This window comes from Gossypium hirsutum, chromosome D09 (genome assembly GCF_007990345.1).
Source record: "Gossypium hirsutum isolate 1008001.06 chromosome D09, Gossypium_hirsutum_v2.1, whole genome shotgun sequence".
NCBI classification, from domain to species: domain Eukaryota; kingdom Viridiplantae; phylum Streptophyta; class Magnoliopsida; order Malvales; family Malvaceae; genus Gossypium; species Gossypium hirsutum.
Genome location: NC_053445.1, coordinates 54224941 through 54243598, shown reverse-complemented (window position 1 = coordinate 54243598; position 18658 = coordinate 54224941). Strand labels below are relative to the sequence as shown.

Below are 18658 nucleotides of genomic sequence, written 5' to 3'. Positions count from 1 at the left end.
AATATTATTTAAAGGATGATATAATTCCTTAAATGTTGTAAAAGAAATACAATGAGTTTTTTGGGCGATAAGGAAATATATGATCTCATTCTTTTTAAAGCAATAATAAAGATTGGGGGAAAATAATCTAAAGTTTGTGATACGCCCCGGCCTCGGTGATGAGAGTCGAGTCGTTGATGTACCCGATCGTGAATTGGAGTAATATCAAGGTTTGTCGAAGATAGGTTAAGAAAGAAGGGATAAAGGCTCAAATTTAGTTCAAAAGGGTTATGAAGTGTATTGAGGATTATAGGTGAATGAAAACCAAGTATTCAAGTTGAACCAACACAATATAAGTGTGTTAACCCGAGACTTATACGAATACTTAGGAAAGGTTAAATGTTGTATGGATGGAAAACGAATAAAATGGAACCTTGACCCACTATCAAAGATGATAGGAACCTCGGTATAACTTGAACGCCACACTTTGGATGCAAAGTGATAAGTTCGGATAAGAAGAATGGGTTGACGCCACAAGGGTTACTTGATAAGTCAAACGAGTCTTTGGAGAATAATGAGAGTTGTAAACAATCTCACAAAATGTAAAAACATTAATTCAAGGTTCTTCTCCCTTTTTACAATGAAATTTAACACATATTTATAGGCAAAACAAAAGGTAGCCGAATGGGTAAAATTGGAAGCCAAATTCGGCCATGGTGCTTCCTCAATTTGTTCCTTAAATTATGCATGATGTTGGCCAAATGCTTCCTTAAATTCTTCCATGAATTATGCATGATGTTGGTCAAATGCTTCCTCAAATTCTTCCATGAATTATGCATGATGTTGGTCAAGTGCTTCCTTAATTTGTTCCATAAATTATGCATGATGTTGGTCAAATGCTTCCTTAATTTCATGCCGTTCACCTCCACATTAATTCGGCTTTTATGCTTGTTGCAGTCCACCTCTTCTTTGCCGTCCATGTACATTGTCCTAGCAAATTCAACAAATTTACTTAGCTTAAATCGCACACATTAAATAATTGTAATATGGCAAACACATTTATGCTAGGTAATAATTAAAACAATTTAAACATGCAATAAACAAACATAATTAAAATGTCCAGATTTCTTAATTAAACACTTAGTAATTATTTGAGCTAAAATAACTAACTCAACTAATTAATTTATTCCGGCAAATTAAATTAAAAGAGCTAAAGAGCTAATAACGAGCTCAACGAGTTAAACTGAGCTTGAATGAGCTGACTTGAGCACGAATGAGCTAACTTGAGCTCGAATGAGTTGAACCACACGAAAAGAAATTCAAATGAGCTAAAAATTAGCTTCATCTTGCACTTGGGGCCCTCGTGTTTAGGCCAATCTCGACGGCGTTGGGTTGTGACATTACATGATGCGATCAGGATCACATCAGTTTGAGCATGATTATTAATGAAATGGCGATTTTTCAAATAAACGCCTCAAAATGAATCGATTTGTAAACCCTAATAAAAGCTGGGGAATATTTGGGAAGTATTGTAAAAGACCAAGGGTCCAAAAAGCAAAGTTAAAGCTTAGAACAAGCTGGAAAAAGACCGCTGCTTGAATTTCAAGCATCGGTGGCTCCGAACTCCGAAGTCTCTTGGTACCAACCAAAACCAAATTAAAATAATCCTTAAATAACCTAACTTAAATCTCTATCAACTCTTAAAAACCCAGAAATTCCCTCCCAAAAAAGTAAAAAAGAGATCGGAAATGGCGACCAATTCAATGAACTTGGAAGATATACCGTCTGAATCACTGATGAGTGAGCTTCTTCGCCGTATGAAATGCGCCTCCAAGCCAGATAAGCGTCTCATCCTCATTGGTACTCTCTGTTTTTTGCTTTGAACACTAATTGTTTTGGATTTGAGGGGTTTTTTTTTCATATGGAAAGTTTGGGGATTTATTTTGTTTGAATTTGTAGATCCGAGATTATATTTTTTGAATTTGCTTTACGTTAGGGTTGTTTATTCTTGTAGAGATACCCATGGAAACATGGTTCGAGTTTTTAAAGCTCCAAATTCGATATAAAATATTGAACTTTTTATTACTTCCCGTATAATTTAAATGCACAAAAATTGTGAATAGGCAAAGTGGGGGGCATTGGTTATTGAGGGTAGGGTTGGTGAAACCCGACCCGTCTTACAGATTTTGCACCGGTCTGCTCCGAATGGGCGGTTTTTTTCCTTAGAAGATGGATCTGCACCTATCCGCTCCAAGAAATCCCTAATTTGGAGGGATTTGCAATGATTAATTGCAATTCTATACTAGGTTGGGTGAATTGATTGACAGTCTTTTTTTCTCTGTAAAGGGGAGTGTTGGGAAATTTTTATCTTTAGAAAGTAATGGTTTTTAGCTTTAGAAATTATATATATATGCCCTTTATTTACATATAGAGGGAAAAAAAGGGTCTTTCCTTTGGCAAACATTAGATCAATGAACAGTGGATTACTGTATTTTGGGTTCATGCTATTACTTTTTTTAAGGACCATAGATTTATTCTTATGTGTTTCAAATTTGCATGGTTTTTGCTATAAGGTCTAGTCCATAACTTACTTTTTGATAAAATGAAATCAATTTTCATGTTGGTTTTGTATTTATATATTCATTCTGATTTTCCCGTTTTGCTGTGCGGGAGAATTAATAGATCTTGGAAGACTAAACTATCAATGCCCCTTGTTTATGACCTACTAAAAAATAAGTATGTCTTTAGTGGTAGAGTTCCTGGCTTCAATGGCTAAGAAAATCATTTAATGCAAATTAGAGTCGTGCACGTGTTTTAAACCTATGTTACTCAAGACTCGGGTGTGATTATCTGTTACCGGCATATGTTTGACATAGTTATGTTTTAAAATTTTAAAGTTTCTCTATGTATTTTGAGTGTTCATGGAGAGTCATATCCTTTTATGCCTGTTAGACATGGATACATCAAGAAAAATGAAGAGTCGAAGCAACATAGTTTCAAACAAACTAACTTGCTGACCTAAATTCGGGATGGAATTTGGGCTGCTTGAGTGAATAGGGTGATATTAAGGTTTGGTTTTCATATTTTGTTTTGTACTCGAGTTTCAAGCATTGTGGACTTTGTATCATGGGGAAACTGCACAACTAATAACAGCAAATGGAAAACATTCTGCAATCTGCGACTATCGACATTTGTGTATTGTTTAGCATTTCATAGAATGATGGCTTGTTTCTAATTATTGTGAAATCTTATGAGTGGCAGGTCCACCGGGATCGGGAAAAGGTACTCAATCTCCAATAATTAAGGATGAGTACTGCCTGTGTCACTTGGCCACTGGTGATATGCTGAGAGCTGCTGTTGCTGCTAAAACCCCTCTCGGTATCAAGGCCAAGGAGGCTATGGATAAGGTCAAAAGTTTTTCCACCAACCTCTCGGGATTTTTTAATGGTTCTTAGTATGTTTATAATGACTAATGAGATGTTTTGCAAATCTTGCTTAGGGTGAACTTGTTTCCGATGACTTAGTTGTTGGCATTATTGATGAAGCAATGAAGAAACCTTCATGTAAAAAAGGTTTCATTCTCGATGGATTTCCGAGGACTGTAGGCCAAGCACAGAAGGTGTTGCTTCTTTTGAATCTTTATGCACCCTTGGTTTTTAAAATTTTTATACCCACATCCCTTATTACGTGTTCTTGATCTTCGGTATACAGCTTGATGACATGCTTGGAAAGCAAGGAGTCAAAATTGATAAGGTGCTTGATTTTGCGATTGATGATGCAGTCTTGGAGGAGCGGATTACTGGTCGTTGGATCCACCCTGCTAGTGGTAGGACCTATCATACGAAATTTGCACCTCCTAAAGTTCCTGGCCTTGATGATGTAAGTCAAACAATTGTACTTCAGTTTTCGCATAAAGTTGACTAGTCGAGTGGTAAATTAATCAATTTATGTGAGGCACGTCGTATGACCTAATTTAATGCAAATTTGATGGTGCTTTGTCTACATGTCATTCTGTTAACCTTTATATAAGCTTCCTTACCATTTCTTTTCAAAAGTGTCGCCATTATGTTAATGACCTCACATCCATGTTTATGTTCTCTTCAAGGTGACCGGGGAACCTTTGGTGCAGCGAAAAGATGATACTGCAGCAGTTCTCAAGTCAAGGCTTGATGCATTTCACAAGCAAACCCAACCGGTATGCTTTCTGCTTTCGAAGTGGTTAAATTGTGAAAGATTTAATAATCTTTTTGGTATTGATTTTTCCAAGTTGGATCCTATAGTTACCATAATAGGTGCAAGGCATTTTACTGAAGGGTCAGTTAAATGGGTTATATATGTGGTGGTGAAACGAGCCAAGTCAAGCTCAAGTTTCAAGTTGTAAGAAACTTGAGCTCAACTTGAAATTTTCTTAATAGTAAAAAAAGAGACTTGCACGCTACTCGAGCTTTGACATGACAATAACCAATCAGAATTAGAGTTTCTTTTAGCCAATCTCGAGTGTCGTATGGACGCCATTTGGTGGTTCTTATTTGAATCTAAAAAGGGAACATATTGATGTTTCATATTTTTATGAACTCCATGATGTTCAAATACTTTCTGAATTGTCATTAATATTCTTAATGGTGTTATTTGAAATATCTACAGGTGATTGATTATTATTCCGAGAAGGGAATAGTCGCAAAGCTTCACGCGGAAAAGCCTCAGAAAGAGGTTACGGATGAAGTTAAGAAAGTACTTTCATGACGAAACTCTCGTTACGGATGAGATTCGTATAAGGTGATTTACACATGAACATTGGTTCTTTTGCAAACAGGGACCCCCCCAAAAATTGAGAAATTTCATGGATTTTTACTCGTGTTTCGAGTACACATTCGGATTCATTGTTATGCCATTGCTTTTTTTGGCCCAAATATCAGCTGTTGTTTGTTCAAGTACTGGTGATGATTATGATACTTGAAATAATGATATACTTATAGATTGACAACAACTGATTTATACTTGGTGTATTATCACTGAAGTTGCATCCAGGGAGATTTTTTATTTTTCAAATACATGAATTTAAAAAAAAAATTGAATATGCTTGTTGAAGTGTTAGAATATGATTAGCATTTTGGGTAAAAAACTATTAGGAAATACATGAAAAAACTTAGAACTCAGTTATGTGTTTTTAATCATACTAAAAAATGTATTAAATATTCACACTCAAGAATGACAAGTTCTTGGAAGAAGGCCGTCTCATATGATTACTTTAAAATTGTATTTTATATAATTTTTCATGGAAAACCTATTATTATCTAATTATTATTAACGACAACCAGTTCATCCGTAGAAGTCGGGTTAAAAAAAATAATTGAACCAAATATATCATCTAGATTGAGATTAATGTCTATTTCTTTTTATTAAAATAACGGTAAATTATATTTAAGGTTATTAAATTATTAATAAATTTTTATTTTTATCACTTAATTTTATAAGTTATAAATCATTATTGAACGATTTGAAAATTTTCATTAAAGTTCATTAAAATAGTTGTTATATGGTTTCTTTTTTATAATTTATTTTTTTCATAAAATAACTTTGAATGTTAGAATCCACGAGCTAAAAATCTAAATAAATTTCTTCTTTGATCTTCATCACTATCTGTCAGATTAACTTAGATTTAAGGTATATTCTTTTATTCGACAATGAGTATCGATCTACCGTACAGATCATCGTTTAGAGCTCATTGAATTTTTTTAAATAATTTAATAGCTAGTAATTTAAAAACGTTCAAATAATATAATGATTATTTCGTAACTTTTTTAAGCTAAATGTCAAAATATCAATTTACTAATTAAACCTTGGTATGGTTTACGAAAAAAAAAACTTCAAAATATCCTAACAAAATTCATTGTTAAAAAATTTAAGGATTATACTCACTAAACCAAGTGTCAACATCCAATAAAACTCTACTTTAGACTCCATTCTACAGGATCAAAGCTCCAAAGCGGAAGTCAGTCAGTCGGTCAAACAATCAAATTCCTCTTCAGCTTTAGCTTCCACTTCCACCTAACATTTCCATCTTCCCAATCTTTCCTCCTCCATCGGCCCGTGGTCTTTGACTTCTCCGGCTACGCCGTTTACAAAGGTACTCTCCTTGAATTCACTTCTTCTTTATCTCCCTACACACACCATCATCGTCATCATCATCACCATCTTCTCGCTCGCCATCTTATCTTAGCTGATTCACTGATGTTCTTAGCTGATTTGTGATTTTCTCCTTGATCCAATTCTATTAGTATGCTACTTCTTTTTTCAATTCTTTTTCATTGGGTTTCATTTAAAGTTAGATTCTTTACCGCTTTCTATGTAAGTTGTCATGATGAGTAGCCTTTTTTTTAACTAAGTTCCTCTATGCTGACGCGGGTAGGATTAGGGATTTAGCTACAAATCAAAATTGGGGGAGATATATTTATTGAACAAAAAGTGTTCCGCTCGTCTTTTCAGTTTTACATGTATTTATATATTTATCTATTGCTGAGATTTGATCATATTATAAAAAGCCAAGGTATTTGCTTTTAGTTCTAGCAAAAGCTGTGTTTTTCAAAGACTATTTATTTTGAAGTACCCGAAACTTGTACCCAAAACATATCTAGACATGGGCATAGGAAATGATGTTCTCTCTCTCTCTCTCTATATATATATATGTAAAAATTAGAAAATTTGAACATATCCATATCCGACATTCACTCTCGAGTTCTAGTAACATAGACTAAAACAAGTATTTATTTTCTAGCAATCCAACTCATGTACTAGCCTACAGGTTAAGAATTTTGAGTTCGATGGTGAAAGCAATTTTGATATTATGTCAAGACCATTCATGCCAAAAGTATAGCTATCAGTTTTGGGGTTTATGATTAGGTTTTATTCATATCTGATAGTTACGACTACTGCATCGGTTAATGGCTTAGAACTTGAGCTTGTGTGTAGCATCTTTCAACCAAGGAGAGTCTTGAATTACTTGTAGAGTCTGACTCGTAAGATGATAAATAATACACGAGAGGTGGCATAAGTGGGGTTGAATTAGAACTTGGGCATGATTTTTGGTTTTTGCCCGAGAATAGTTTGAAATTTTGGCCTAGCTTCTATAACTATACATTTGGCAGTACTTTCAGATGATCTATATAGCTTTCTATTTCTGTAGCTGAATTTATTTTAGTATTTGAAATTTGATGATTTATAATAATATTTTGTATTCAACAATCGCAGAGCTACATTCAGCAATATTTGTAACAGATGGCTTCTTCCTTCCGAGCATTCCTAAACAGTCCAGTTGGCCCAAAAACAACTCACTTTTGGGGGCCTGTTGCAAATTGGGGTTTTGTTCTCGCTGTATGTTCAACTACCATCATTTTAAGATAGCATTTTAACATATTCAGCTGTTCATCCTAGAACAAAGTCATGCCAGATCTGAGAAACGTACAACTTTTGCTTTATCACTTGTATCTGAACACTGTTTATGACATGTCAGGGATTGGTGGACATGAATAAGCCCCCAGAAATGATTTCTGGCAACATGACATCAGGTAAAAAAAGAAAATACAGTTCAAAGAAGCTTTGGATTTTTTTGGTATTTATTGCCTGCCTCAGTTTCTAATTATTCTCCTCTATTCTGGTGTGCAGCGATGTGTGTCTATTCTGCATTATTCATGAGGTTTGCATGGATGGTACAACCACGAAACTATCTACTGTTGGCGTGCCATGCTTCAAATGAGACAGTACAGCTCTACCAACTCTCCCGTTGGGCAAGAGCTCAAGGGTAAGCATGATCTTTCTGGTTTATATTTAGCATATGTTAATTGGACTCAAGGGTGAGTGTTAGATATGGGTATATGTCGGACAAATATACTCCAGTGGGAACAATATAGCATTGAGCCAATTTCTATGCAATTGTGATTTAGTTTGCGATCCTTGTTTCCACCTATGCATTATTACCCTTTCCCTGTTTAATGCTGACTTATGCTTACAATCTTTCGATCACGTTCTGGTATAGAGATCTCATGTGTAATTTGAACAAATATTTAATGTCATGACTGAATCCAGGGGCGAATTTGAAGAGGGCAGGCACCCCCCCCCCAAAAAAATGGAAGAATTGCTATGTAGGCTCCTTAAAAATTGTTTAAATTATAAATTAATACATTATATTTTGACCTCTCAAAAATTTATAATTCAATTCTGACCTACACTAAAAAGATTTCTGGATTCGCCCCTGACTGAATCATAGAAAAGTTGGTACTTTCAGGTACCCTAGTGACTAGAATTGATTCAGATTGGTACTGTCGAAGTTAAATTTCAATATGAAATGATGTTCGTGACCACATTCTCTTAAAATTTTGCAATGATCAAATACTTGGGATAACAATGGATGCATCTGCTTTGTTACATGTAAATTTGCAATTATAGAGGAAAGAAAAACTTGGATATTATATTCTTGATTTCATAAAGAACATTTGGTTGTTGCCTTATTAGGTGTAGGAATTTATTAAAGCATGGTGAGTTCATAGACCGGATAATTAAAATTTCAATATTTGGAGTTGCTTTCAGTTACATATTTGGTTGTCACGTTTTTTCCGCTTGATCTAACTAACATACTATCATCCTACTGTTGTTTAGGTATTTGTCGGAGAAGAAAGACAAAGCTACATTGCAGTAAAGCAGCTTCAGTTGGAGCTAGCTGCTTTTCGTTTCTTTCCATTCCAAGTGTCTGTGAGTTTTATTGTGATCTGTGAAGATTGTAGTATTCTGAACTTACTATTAAAGCATTCATTTTGACTGCTAAACCAATAATGATTGTTGGAGTGCATCTTGATTGGCCCTATAATGTGTTCTGAATCTTGATTTTACCTGTTAAAAAGGTAAAATTAGCTTAGAGTTACAATCACTGTTGATTTGGGCATCAAGTCATGTTTTTAATAAATTTGGAATCGATTTAACAGATCACAGAATGTATAATTTTTAACTTTGTCCATCTCTTTTGAGTACTTAGCAGCTATGTTGTTTCCATTTTTCATTTTTTTTATCCATACACCACCTTTATTCCGACCCCTAAGTGGCATTTCTAAATTTTTAATAATTAGTAAATTGCAAAGAAACTGGCAGTAAATCAGACCTAAAAAGAAAGAAGTAAACAAAATTCCAATACATCCACGTTTTTATGAAGTTAACAGTTGTCACTGGTTCTTAAAATTTTCAGTTACATTCATACAATTGAAACATCACACCAATTGGATCCCGATCGAACAGGCATGTCTGGTCCAGTTTTTTCTATCATTGGTATATTTTCTATCAAAACAGCCATAGACCAACACATCCTTTGCTAAAGTTTTAAACCATCTTCCCCATGCTCCTTCACCATGCCATCCGTATCATAGTGTATATATTTGAGTTCTGAAACCTCAGCATTTCAGTGCAAGTAAATAATTTTATCTATGCATCATCAGCTGCAGCAATGTCATGTTCTTGATTTTTGCGTCTTTTCTTGGATTTCAACTTCTTTATTCCCTCCTTTTCTTTAGATGACGACTTCTTCCTTTTCATAGCCGGTTTTTCAGTTTCATCTGCGGTTTCAATTTCACCTATGCTTTGTGATTCATGCACTGCCAAATCGGCTGCAACGTGTTTAACTTCTGCATATATGACATATATGAGAATGGCATTCAAAATAATAATAATATCTACAACAATACTAAGTACAGCAATCCGTTTTCATCTAATAGTCTAAAGGACAAATCAAAAACTTCCGGAAATTATCCAACTCAACTCTTTTCTTTAAATAAAATTGAACCTAGATGCATATGAAACCGAATACGGCTTCTAAGTAAAGCAAAAAGGTTTCACCTCTAAGTAAAGGTACGAATCATACAATTGCAATTCAATTGAGTTTGCAACTTATGATGATGATCCTACAACCCATAGTCTATCCATATCTAAAAGCTATGCTATTCAATCATGAATGCTAGTGCTGCATGTATCCTTGTATCAAAGTCCGAATATGTTTTGACCTAGTCCAAAAGGCTGAAAGGGCAACCCCTACTCTCTTCACTTGTGAAATCCTATACATTAATGTTGAGGGGAAACATCTGATGCAACAAGAGCCACTGGCAGAGGTCTTATTTCCCCGGGGGGGGGGGGGGGAGTGAGATATGCAAGAAACGGCTTACAACCAAATTCTTGTTTACTAGTATTGCTCACCATTATAACTAAAATGCCATATTGACGGGTGGTGACACCAAACATGGAATAATTAGTTTTTAACAATAAAGATTCCAAGGAAATAACTGACCTTCGGTAAAATTAGTATCAAAAACAACTTTTGTAAGATGCTGCTTCAGGAAAACCTGCACCAGGAAAATTTTAGGCAGATATTTGCAGTGTATTTTTTTGCAACTTAACTACATGCAAGGACATTTTAACTCTGTTCTCTGAATAGACATACCGATGAGAGAAGTTGCCTTGTTCCGATGTCCCAAATGCGCAAATAACTGTCCAAGCCTGGAAAATATTAAAATTTGTCAGTTCTATAATATGTTGGGAAGCTAATAATTGCAAGTTCACTCATTTTCAATCAGCCAAAATGAAACTATTTTAACTGGCATGGGCAGAGAACCGGTTGGACCTAAAGTCCCTCGTTCAACCATCATGAAAAATTCATAAAATTAAAAAAAAATGGAAAAAGAAGAAAGTCGGGAAAATTATATTAACAATAAACCATGGATGGAAAGAAACAACTCCGTTATTGTTTATTGTTTGCACCAATTAATCAAATTGGGTAAAAATAGGTTAAAAGTTAGTTTAAAAGGACCAAAACATAATGAAAAAAAAAATCAGATTTTTTGGTTAAAAGAAGTCTAAACTTAATTAAAAAAAAAAAAAGAAGCAACAGTCTGGTTTCTCTGCCTCCCGGTTTTTAAACAGTCTGGCCAGTTCATTAGCTTCCATTCAATCTATATTGTTGAACCATTGGACTTATTGGTTCCAAGTTGAACCCGCTGGTCTGGCCTTTTACTCACTTCAGAATCATTTGAGACTCGTTAGAAATCCTTTTTCTTCCTTCTCTAGCTCTTCAAGCAACAAAATCATCTCCAAGACCTTAACTATTGTTCTCACATGAACACCTTGCTAATTATTGCCTCCCAATACAAAAGTGTAGAATGTGTATGCAAACACAGGTAACAGTGCTTAGCTTTACCAAACACTATGGCATATACTCACCGCAAGATGCTATCACAGGAAGTTCAGGGTGTCGGGCAATGGATCGGATGCTTCCAGAACACTTCCCCAAAAAGCATCCTAACAATTTACCTATAAGGAAATACATCCACCATTAACCGAAATATACGAAAACATACATCTCAAATCATTGAAGAAAGGTCACCAAAACGAGAATCAGAAATGGTCAATGGCATAAAGAATCGCAGAACAAGCACATAGAATCAAATCCCTTACCTGTGCGTATATCCACAGAAGCAAGGTCACCAGATCCATTCCCTATATAAACTGTATGACCATCTAGGTCTTCTGCAACTGCTTTTATAGGGGTCTCCCTGAAGTCAATTGATACAACTGGTCTTCGTTGGGCAGAAATATCATAGAGGCGAACCTGTAACAGAAATCGTGAAAGGAAAAAAAGTTATACAGAATGAAAAGCATTACTATAACAAAAACTCAATCCCATATTCCTGAAATAGTCACAACTCCAAATAAAATTGATAAAAAAACTCGTCCTTTAATTTTCTTTCGAATTCAGTAAGTTTTAGCACATGAATCACATAAAGGTAAAGCTACAACTATAGTCTAGAAACTGCATTTTCAAAAGTTTAACCAAAAATCAACTCAGGAATATTTTGAAACGGATGTGCCTTATTATTTCTAAATTAAAAATAATTCTAGAAACTGGCAATATGTGATCACGTATAAAAGTTCCTTGAGAAAAGAAAAGGAAAAATATAGAAAACACACACGTACACATATATGTTTTAAGGAGTGGCTGTGGCCGCAAACGATTACCTGATGGTTATTGGTACCAGCCACAACTTTACGATGATCATCTTTGCTAAGAAATGTTGCAGATGTAAACCAAGTAGGAGTAAAAATACCAAGGCTGTCTGCAGGAGGCTGTTCAATGCGGGATGCATTAAGATAAATGAAAACAGAGAAGATACTAAAAAATAATTTATTTTAATAAATCAGAGAGGTTGAAAACGCTCACAGGCTTTGCAGTCCAAATCTTAGTACAGTTTTCAAGATCCCACATGTTAACTTCAACACCCTTCCTGAATGAGAAAAGGCTCAAATCTTATTTACCGAACTAATAACATTCCAGTTGAGCATGAAAATATCCTATCAGCAAATGCAGATAAAACTGAGTACAAAGCTTATTTAAAGAGTCATACGACACAAACACACTCACCCTCCGAATAAGGCATAGCTTTCACTCCCATCCACTTCAGAAAACAAGATATTACCAGAGCCACATACGTTCCATGTTTTTGGGGCACCAGAATCACCTTGAGTATCAGCGAGATCAACAGTTTTTATGCTTGCATTTCCTTTTGTTTTACATGTGAGCAAAGTGCATGACCTGACAATAATCAATTTATAGAGATCAACATGGTTATGTCAGTAAAGGAATTGTAACTACCAAGAACCATCTATTATTCATGCTAAATTACATAATAAGAAAGCATAGGAATTCTATTAATTTTCTATGTTACCAAGACTCATATGCATCCAGCATGAATATAATCAATTTTTCTAAGTTTTTCCATATATTCGAATGATCCTTTAAGGGTTATATCCCCATGCCCATGTCCAAAAAAATAACAATATGATTATACCTCGGGGTTAACTCCACTCTCTGTCTTCTGAACAAATGCAGCCCAGCAATAGCATCATCTTCTGGCCTAACACCAGCATTACTAACATCGGAAACCGTACGGGAAAGTTCACCATTAAGGGGATTAAGTATCTCAATCTGCAGGACATAGATATTGAACAAGGAAATATTCAACAGAAATCCTACTAAAGCCAGTGTTCAACAAACAAGGGAAGAAGAAAAAGGTTACTCACCACACCATTTTTTCTTGCAACAGCTAATAACTGCAAAAGAGGGGAAAAAAACAAAATTTCAGCATAAAGAAAAAAATCTTCTCATTACCTATTGTTCTTTAAAAAAAATTAGAAACTCACGGGGTCGATTTTGCGGTCATTCATGGAAGCGGCAAGCACACATTTGGAAGCATCAGGATCTCCCCATCTCTCCACCACTTTGGCAACTCCTCCTCCTTTCTCTGGAGCTTCGATTACTATTCAATTAATGACAGAATTAGTGTTCAATCTTTCGATTGAATTTATTGAAGTTGGATAAAGATTATATGAATAAAAGAAAAACCTTTGATGAGTCCAAGCGCATCGAAAGTCAAGGCTCGAAGTGGAGGACAGCCAGGGCAGTCGACGGTGGTCGTGCGAGGCATTGTTTTCTCCTTGTACGGCTGAGAGACTTTGTGAGAGTCACGGTGACAGAAAAACCCTTAAACAGGTTTATGACAATATTTTTGTTTTTTGGGCTTAATACTATTTTTGATCCTATACTATTGAAATTTTCTCACTTCGACTATTTTACTATTTTTTTTCACTTTACCTCCCCTATTTTCATTATGATACTCAAGTTAGGGGAAATCCAGTGTGGCCATTTAAACCATTAAATCCGTACACGTGAATAATTAATCCCATTCATTTGACGTTGTGGAATTTCCTTCTCTTTTTCATGATAATAAAGCACTTCCTCCTTTTTTTTCTTTATTCGTTTCTCTTCCTTTCCTTAAAAAATGAGTAAATAGCATTGGACATCCCCAAACTATGTCCTTCATTTTAAATTGGTCTCAAACTTTGCTTTGGAAGCTGAAACGGAAACGGAAGTCAACAAAATAAACCAACAATCAAGTTCCATTTTTTTCAATGAATTAAAGCCAATTCTAAAGCCATTACAATCCAACTGAATATTACATTTATTTTAAATTGGTCTCAAACTTTAAAATATTCTAATTACATCCTCATACTATTAATGTGTAACACCCCTTACCCGAGACCGTCTCCGGAATCGAGTACGAGATGTCATCCAATTTAACTTACCGATTCGGAGCATAAAAATTTGCTTTTAAAATTAAATTCACTGTTCATAACAACACTGTCCACCTGCGCAACTGTCACTAATTTAATTATAACTTGAGTTACGAAACTCAAAATTTAAATCCGTAAATTTTCCGTGAAACTGGACTCATATTCCTACTTACCATAAAATTTTCAGAATTTTTGACTTAGCACATTAGTACAGTTTATTCATTAAAGTATCCCCTGTTTCACAGCTCGACAGATCTGACCTCTTGGTGCTAAAAATCAAATATCTAATTGTACAGAATTCATATAAGGTTACCATTAATTTATTTTGAAAATAGACTCACTAAGGAATCTAAACATATAAATTATGACCTATAATTATTTCTGTACAATTTATAATGATTTTCTAAAGTTAGAACAGGGGACTTCAAAAACCATTCTGACCCTGTCTCACTAAAATTTAAATATCTCAAAATATAAAATTCCTTTGCCTACACCGTTTCTTTCATGTAAAAATAGACTTGATAAGCTTTAATTCTATATATCATTCACCCTCTAATTCCATTTCTACTATTTATGGTGATTTTTTTACATTCACGTCACTGCTGCTGTCAAAGAAACTGCTTCTTTGAATTAGTTACCATTTAAACATACATAACTCCAAAACATATTCTTTAATAACTACTTCAATAGCTAACATTAGCCATATCATTTGGACATGCTCAAAATGATTAAGACTCTATACATGCCATAGTTTAAACATTTTGAAAAGCACATAATACCGAGATGGTTATGATAGTGTGATACGAGCTCCGACGGTCCACTATTCGATCAAGTTCAAATCACTATAAAACAAATGAAAGAAAGAGATGTGTAAGCTATAAATAGCTTAGTAAGTTACATGTAAACAATAATTACTCAATTAATAATTAACACTTTTAACATATAACTAATCAAAACATTTCTTAGCAATTTCAATCACTTACACATACACAATCTTACCAATTCACTTGCATATACATTTTCACACTTAACATTTCATATTCACTTTAATTCATTATTAATCCCGTTGAACACTTGGAATATACACGGATACGTAGAGATTTAGCACATAAGTGCCACACTGATATGTAGCCGAAGCTACCACTGGATGTAGCCAAAGCTACCACTGAAATGTAGCCGAAGCTACCACTGATCAATAACACTGGAAATGTCACGGGCCTGCTCACACAAGCTGTCAGGTGTCTGCAACATATGCTAGATCACCCAGCACCCGGGACTCACTGTAACACTGTAACACTGGTCTCTAGTGACATGTCACTTGTATCCAATTCTATTCCTAAGTTCAACCGGGAATTTACACTTAACACTTTATTTTCAACACTTTATCACTTGAATAATTCATGAACAACTTTCCTTCCACATTCAATATTAATTCACATATCAAATATAATTCACAATTTATACAAATATAACTATTATTTACATATAACTTACCTCGGATGCAAAATGACTATTTTTGTAATTTAGTCGATAACTTTCTCTTTTCCCCGATCACTTGCACTATTTCTTCTTTCTTGATCTATATTAACACAATTTAATACATTTTATCAATATTCCATTCAAATACAATTCATACACAACATTTTGACACATTTACATTTTTCCCCATAACTTTTCAAAAATTCCACTTTTGCCCCTAAGCTCGTAAAAATAAAATTCTCTAAATTCTTAAATTTCAAACTTCACTAAATCATATTTCATGCTCATAACGGGCCTCAATTTCACAAAATCACAACTTTATGCACACTTTACCATCTTTCACAATTTAGCCCTTTTTGAACATTTTTCATTGAAATTCATCTAGTAAAACTTGTAATTAACACTTCAAACATTCATTATCTAACATCACTAATCAATTTACAATTATATCATGAATGGGTCAATTTTTAAACTTTAATTTCATTTAAATTAAATGGTAGAAACATGAAATTCAAGCTTCAATAAGCATAAAAATACGAAAATAATTAAAAACGGGGCAAGAAATCACTTGCTTAGGAAAATCAAAACCCGTAACTATGGTAACCTGAAACTTTCGGCAGCAAGCTTCTGATTTTTTTGAAGAAGATGGACACTTATTTTCTCTTTATTTTGTCTTTTACCCAATTTGAACAAAAATGCCCTTGACCCATTACTTAGATATCTTTCTAGAAATACCCTTTTGTGTCCATAACACTAATTTATGGTCTAATTGCCACATAAACACTTCCAATTTCATGCAATAATTCAATTAAGTCATTTAATCACTAATTAGACACACTTTGCATTTTTCTCAATTTAGTCCTAAAAATTCAATTAAGCACTAAAGCATTAAAATTTCCTATCCATATTTTCACACAATATTTCAATCAATCAGTAACTAATAAAAATTTATAAAATTAAACTATTTCACTTCGGATTTGTGGTTACGAAACCACTATTCCGATTAGGCCCTATTTCGGGCTATCACATAATGTTATATCAATCAGGTCCTTTTACTATTAAAATTGTTAATTTAAACATTAAATGACTAGTCAAATCTCTATAGGTAAATTTAAAATGAACAAAATTAAAGAAATAGAATGTTATTGCATAGTTTTTAAAGTAAAAATGAAAAAAGTTTTGTAAAAGTTTTGCTCAAAAAAATATTTTTAAAATATCTATTTTTACAATATTCACTTTAAATCATGTCACATAAGATCTGATATATCATTTGACGTTTAAATTAACGATTTTAGTAATGAAATGGCCTAATTGATATAATCTCGATAGTTTAGGAATGTGATTAGAATGATTTGAAGTTTAAGGAACAAATAAGAATTAGAATCATTGTTTGGTGCGATTAACTCTAAACCATTTTTACTTTTTTTCAACCAAAGTGAAAACTTAGGCGTTGCAAGAATGGCTTTTCGCCGCTCACCCCGTCAACGTTCCTCGAACCAATCCCACAATGTTTCAAAACATTTCTATATATGGTAATGAATAATGAAATGTTTCCAAAATTGGAAATGTTGAGCATCTAGCAATGTATTGTTCATCACTAATTTGAAAATAACACAGATTTTTGAGAAACTTTTGAGAGCGATAGAAGTTCCTAAGACCCCAAAAAATGGCTACTCTATTTAGGGGACAACAATCGGTTTAACCAGTTAATCCAATTATTTTTTAAATTGATTTAATCAAATTTAAATGAGAAAATTGATCTGACCGATTTAATTGAGAAAATCGACTAAACCAGTTCGACTTTAATTCAGTTTTCATCATTTTTCAATTAACTAGTATTGAGTTATTGGGTTGGGCTTATATGGTTATATATCTATGATATATTATAAAATACAAATATATATATATGTTGGTGAATAAATATAAATATATTTTAAACAATTTAAAATTAATATACAAATTTTCATTGAATCCGAAATTGAAATAATTGAATAGGTCGATTTTTTTATTTTTTGATTAAAATCGAAAATTGCTCTAGCTGTACTTATGGTTAACATATTGGATTGGTCTAAGATTCTTAAAGTAGAGCACAAGGAAAATGATGGTGATGAAGATTATGGTGGCCGAAAAGTGGCATTAACGGTGCCAGAGCAACGAACAACGACGAATTAGAGATTTTAGTGTCGGGGTTTCAATGAACCTTTAACGTTTTTGGGGAAAACAAAGTTGACAAATTGAATGAGAATAAAAAGGGAGCCTGGGTGGCCTTTGATTAGAGCTCCGACACCCGAATATGATGGTGGGAGTAAGAACAAAGTGAGGTGGCTAGGGTTTTACTCAAGATTTGAGATAAGTTGATAAATAATAAGAAAAGGGAGAAAGATGATGTTGTGAGCTTGGCCATACAACGACAGTGGTGAACGGTAACGTCGACAACGTTGGTGCAGCACCTAAAATTTCACTTTGGCTAGAAAAAGTTGGATTTTAAAATTCACATTGGCAAAGGACTTGGATTAATTGTTCACGATTATGGATTTAATTGGTTTAAATGGCTACATTGGGTTTTTTTGAACGGAAACGATTAGGGGCTAACTTAGTCACTGGAATGATCGAAAAAAATAGTAAAAAAGGGCCAAAGTGAAAATTTTCCTATGATACAAGGGTTAAAACAGGATTAAACCTTAAAAAATTACAATTATTTTCAATTAGTTAAAAAAAACTTACCATCGTTAATATCAAAATTAAAATAAAATTTATAAAAACTATTTAAAATAAAAAGATTAGAATGAATTTTAATTAAAGGTCTAAAATTATAAAATTTATAAAAATTATTGCAAATAAAAATACAATATTTAATTAAAGGTCTAAAATCAAATGCACCACAAGTAAGATTTTAAATTTTATTAAAACTGTATAATTTGTTTCAAAAAATTAAAATGAATTTTAAATCAATTTAAAGAATTATTAGATTAAAAACGAGAGCCCTAAAATAACTAGGTTAAATTTAACAACATAATCAAAAATATTTTAAAAATTATTAACT

At 33.6% G+C, this 18658-nt stretch overlaps 3 protein-coding genes across 3 annotated transcripts; 2 read left to right on the top strand and 1 right to left on the bottom strand.

Moving 5' to 3' along the window:
* Positions 1-1514: 1514 nt before the first annotated feature.
* LOC107931511 (adenylate kinase 4) lies at positions 1515-4966 on the top strand. Its single transcript, XM_016863420.2, has 6 exons — positions 1515-1839; positions 3241-3386; positions 3479-3598; positions 3691-3858; positions 4085-4174; positions 4624-4966. The coding sequence occupies exons 1-6, from the start codon at positions 1728-1730 to the stop codon at positions 4720-4722; spliced, it is 735 nt and encodes a 244-aa protein (XP_016718909.1). The 5' UTR covers positions 1515-1727; the 3' UTR covers positions 4723-4966.
* Positions 4967-5864: 898 nt separating this feature from the next.
* On the top strand, positions 5865-8986 carry LOC107931502 (mitochondrial pyruvate carrier 1). Its single transcript, XM_016863407.2, has 5 exons — positions 5865-6106; positions 7228-7350; positions 7490-7544; positions 7642-7777; positions 8632-8986. The coding sequence occupies exons 2-5, from the start codon at positions 7255-7257 to the stop codon at positions 8669-8671; spliced, it is 327 nt and encodes a 108-aa protein (XP_016718896.1). The 5' UTR covers positions 5865-6106; positions 7228-7254; the 3' UTR covers positions 8672-8986.
* A 156-nt stretch (positions 8987-9142) lies between these two features.
* LOC107931503 (WD repeat-containing protein 74) lies at positions 9143-13677 on the bottom strand. Its single transcript, XM_041101495.1, has 12 exons — positions 13409-13677; positions 13207-13322; positions 13087-13116; positions 12855-12991; positions 12428-12598; positions 12227-12290; positions 12025-12132; positions 11464-11617; positions 11230-11319; positions 10454-10509; positions 10301-10355; positions 9143-9644 (listed from the first exon to the last, which is right to left on the bottom strand). The coding sequence occupies exons 1-12, from the start codon at positions 13488-13490 to the stop codon at positions 9445-9447; spliced, it is 1263 nt and encodes a 420-aa protein (XP_040957429.1). The 5' UTR covers positions 13491-13677; the 3' UTR covers positions 9143-9444.
* Positions 13678-18658: the final 4981 nt, after the last annotated feature.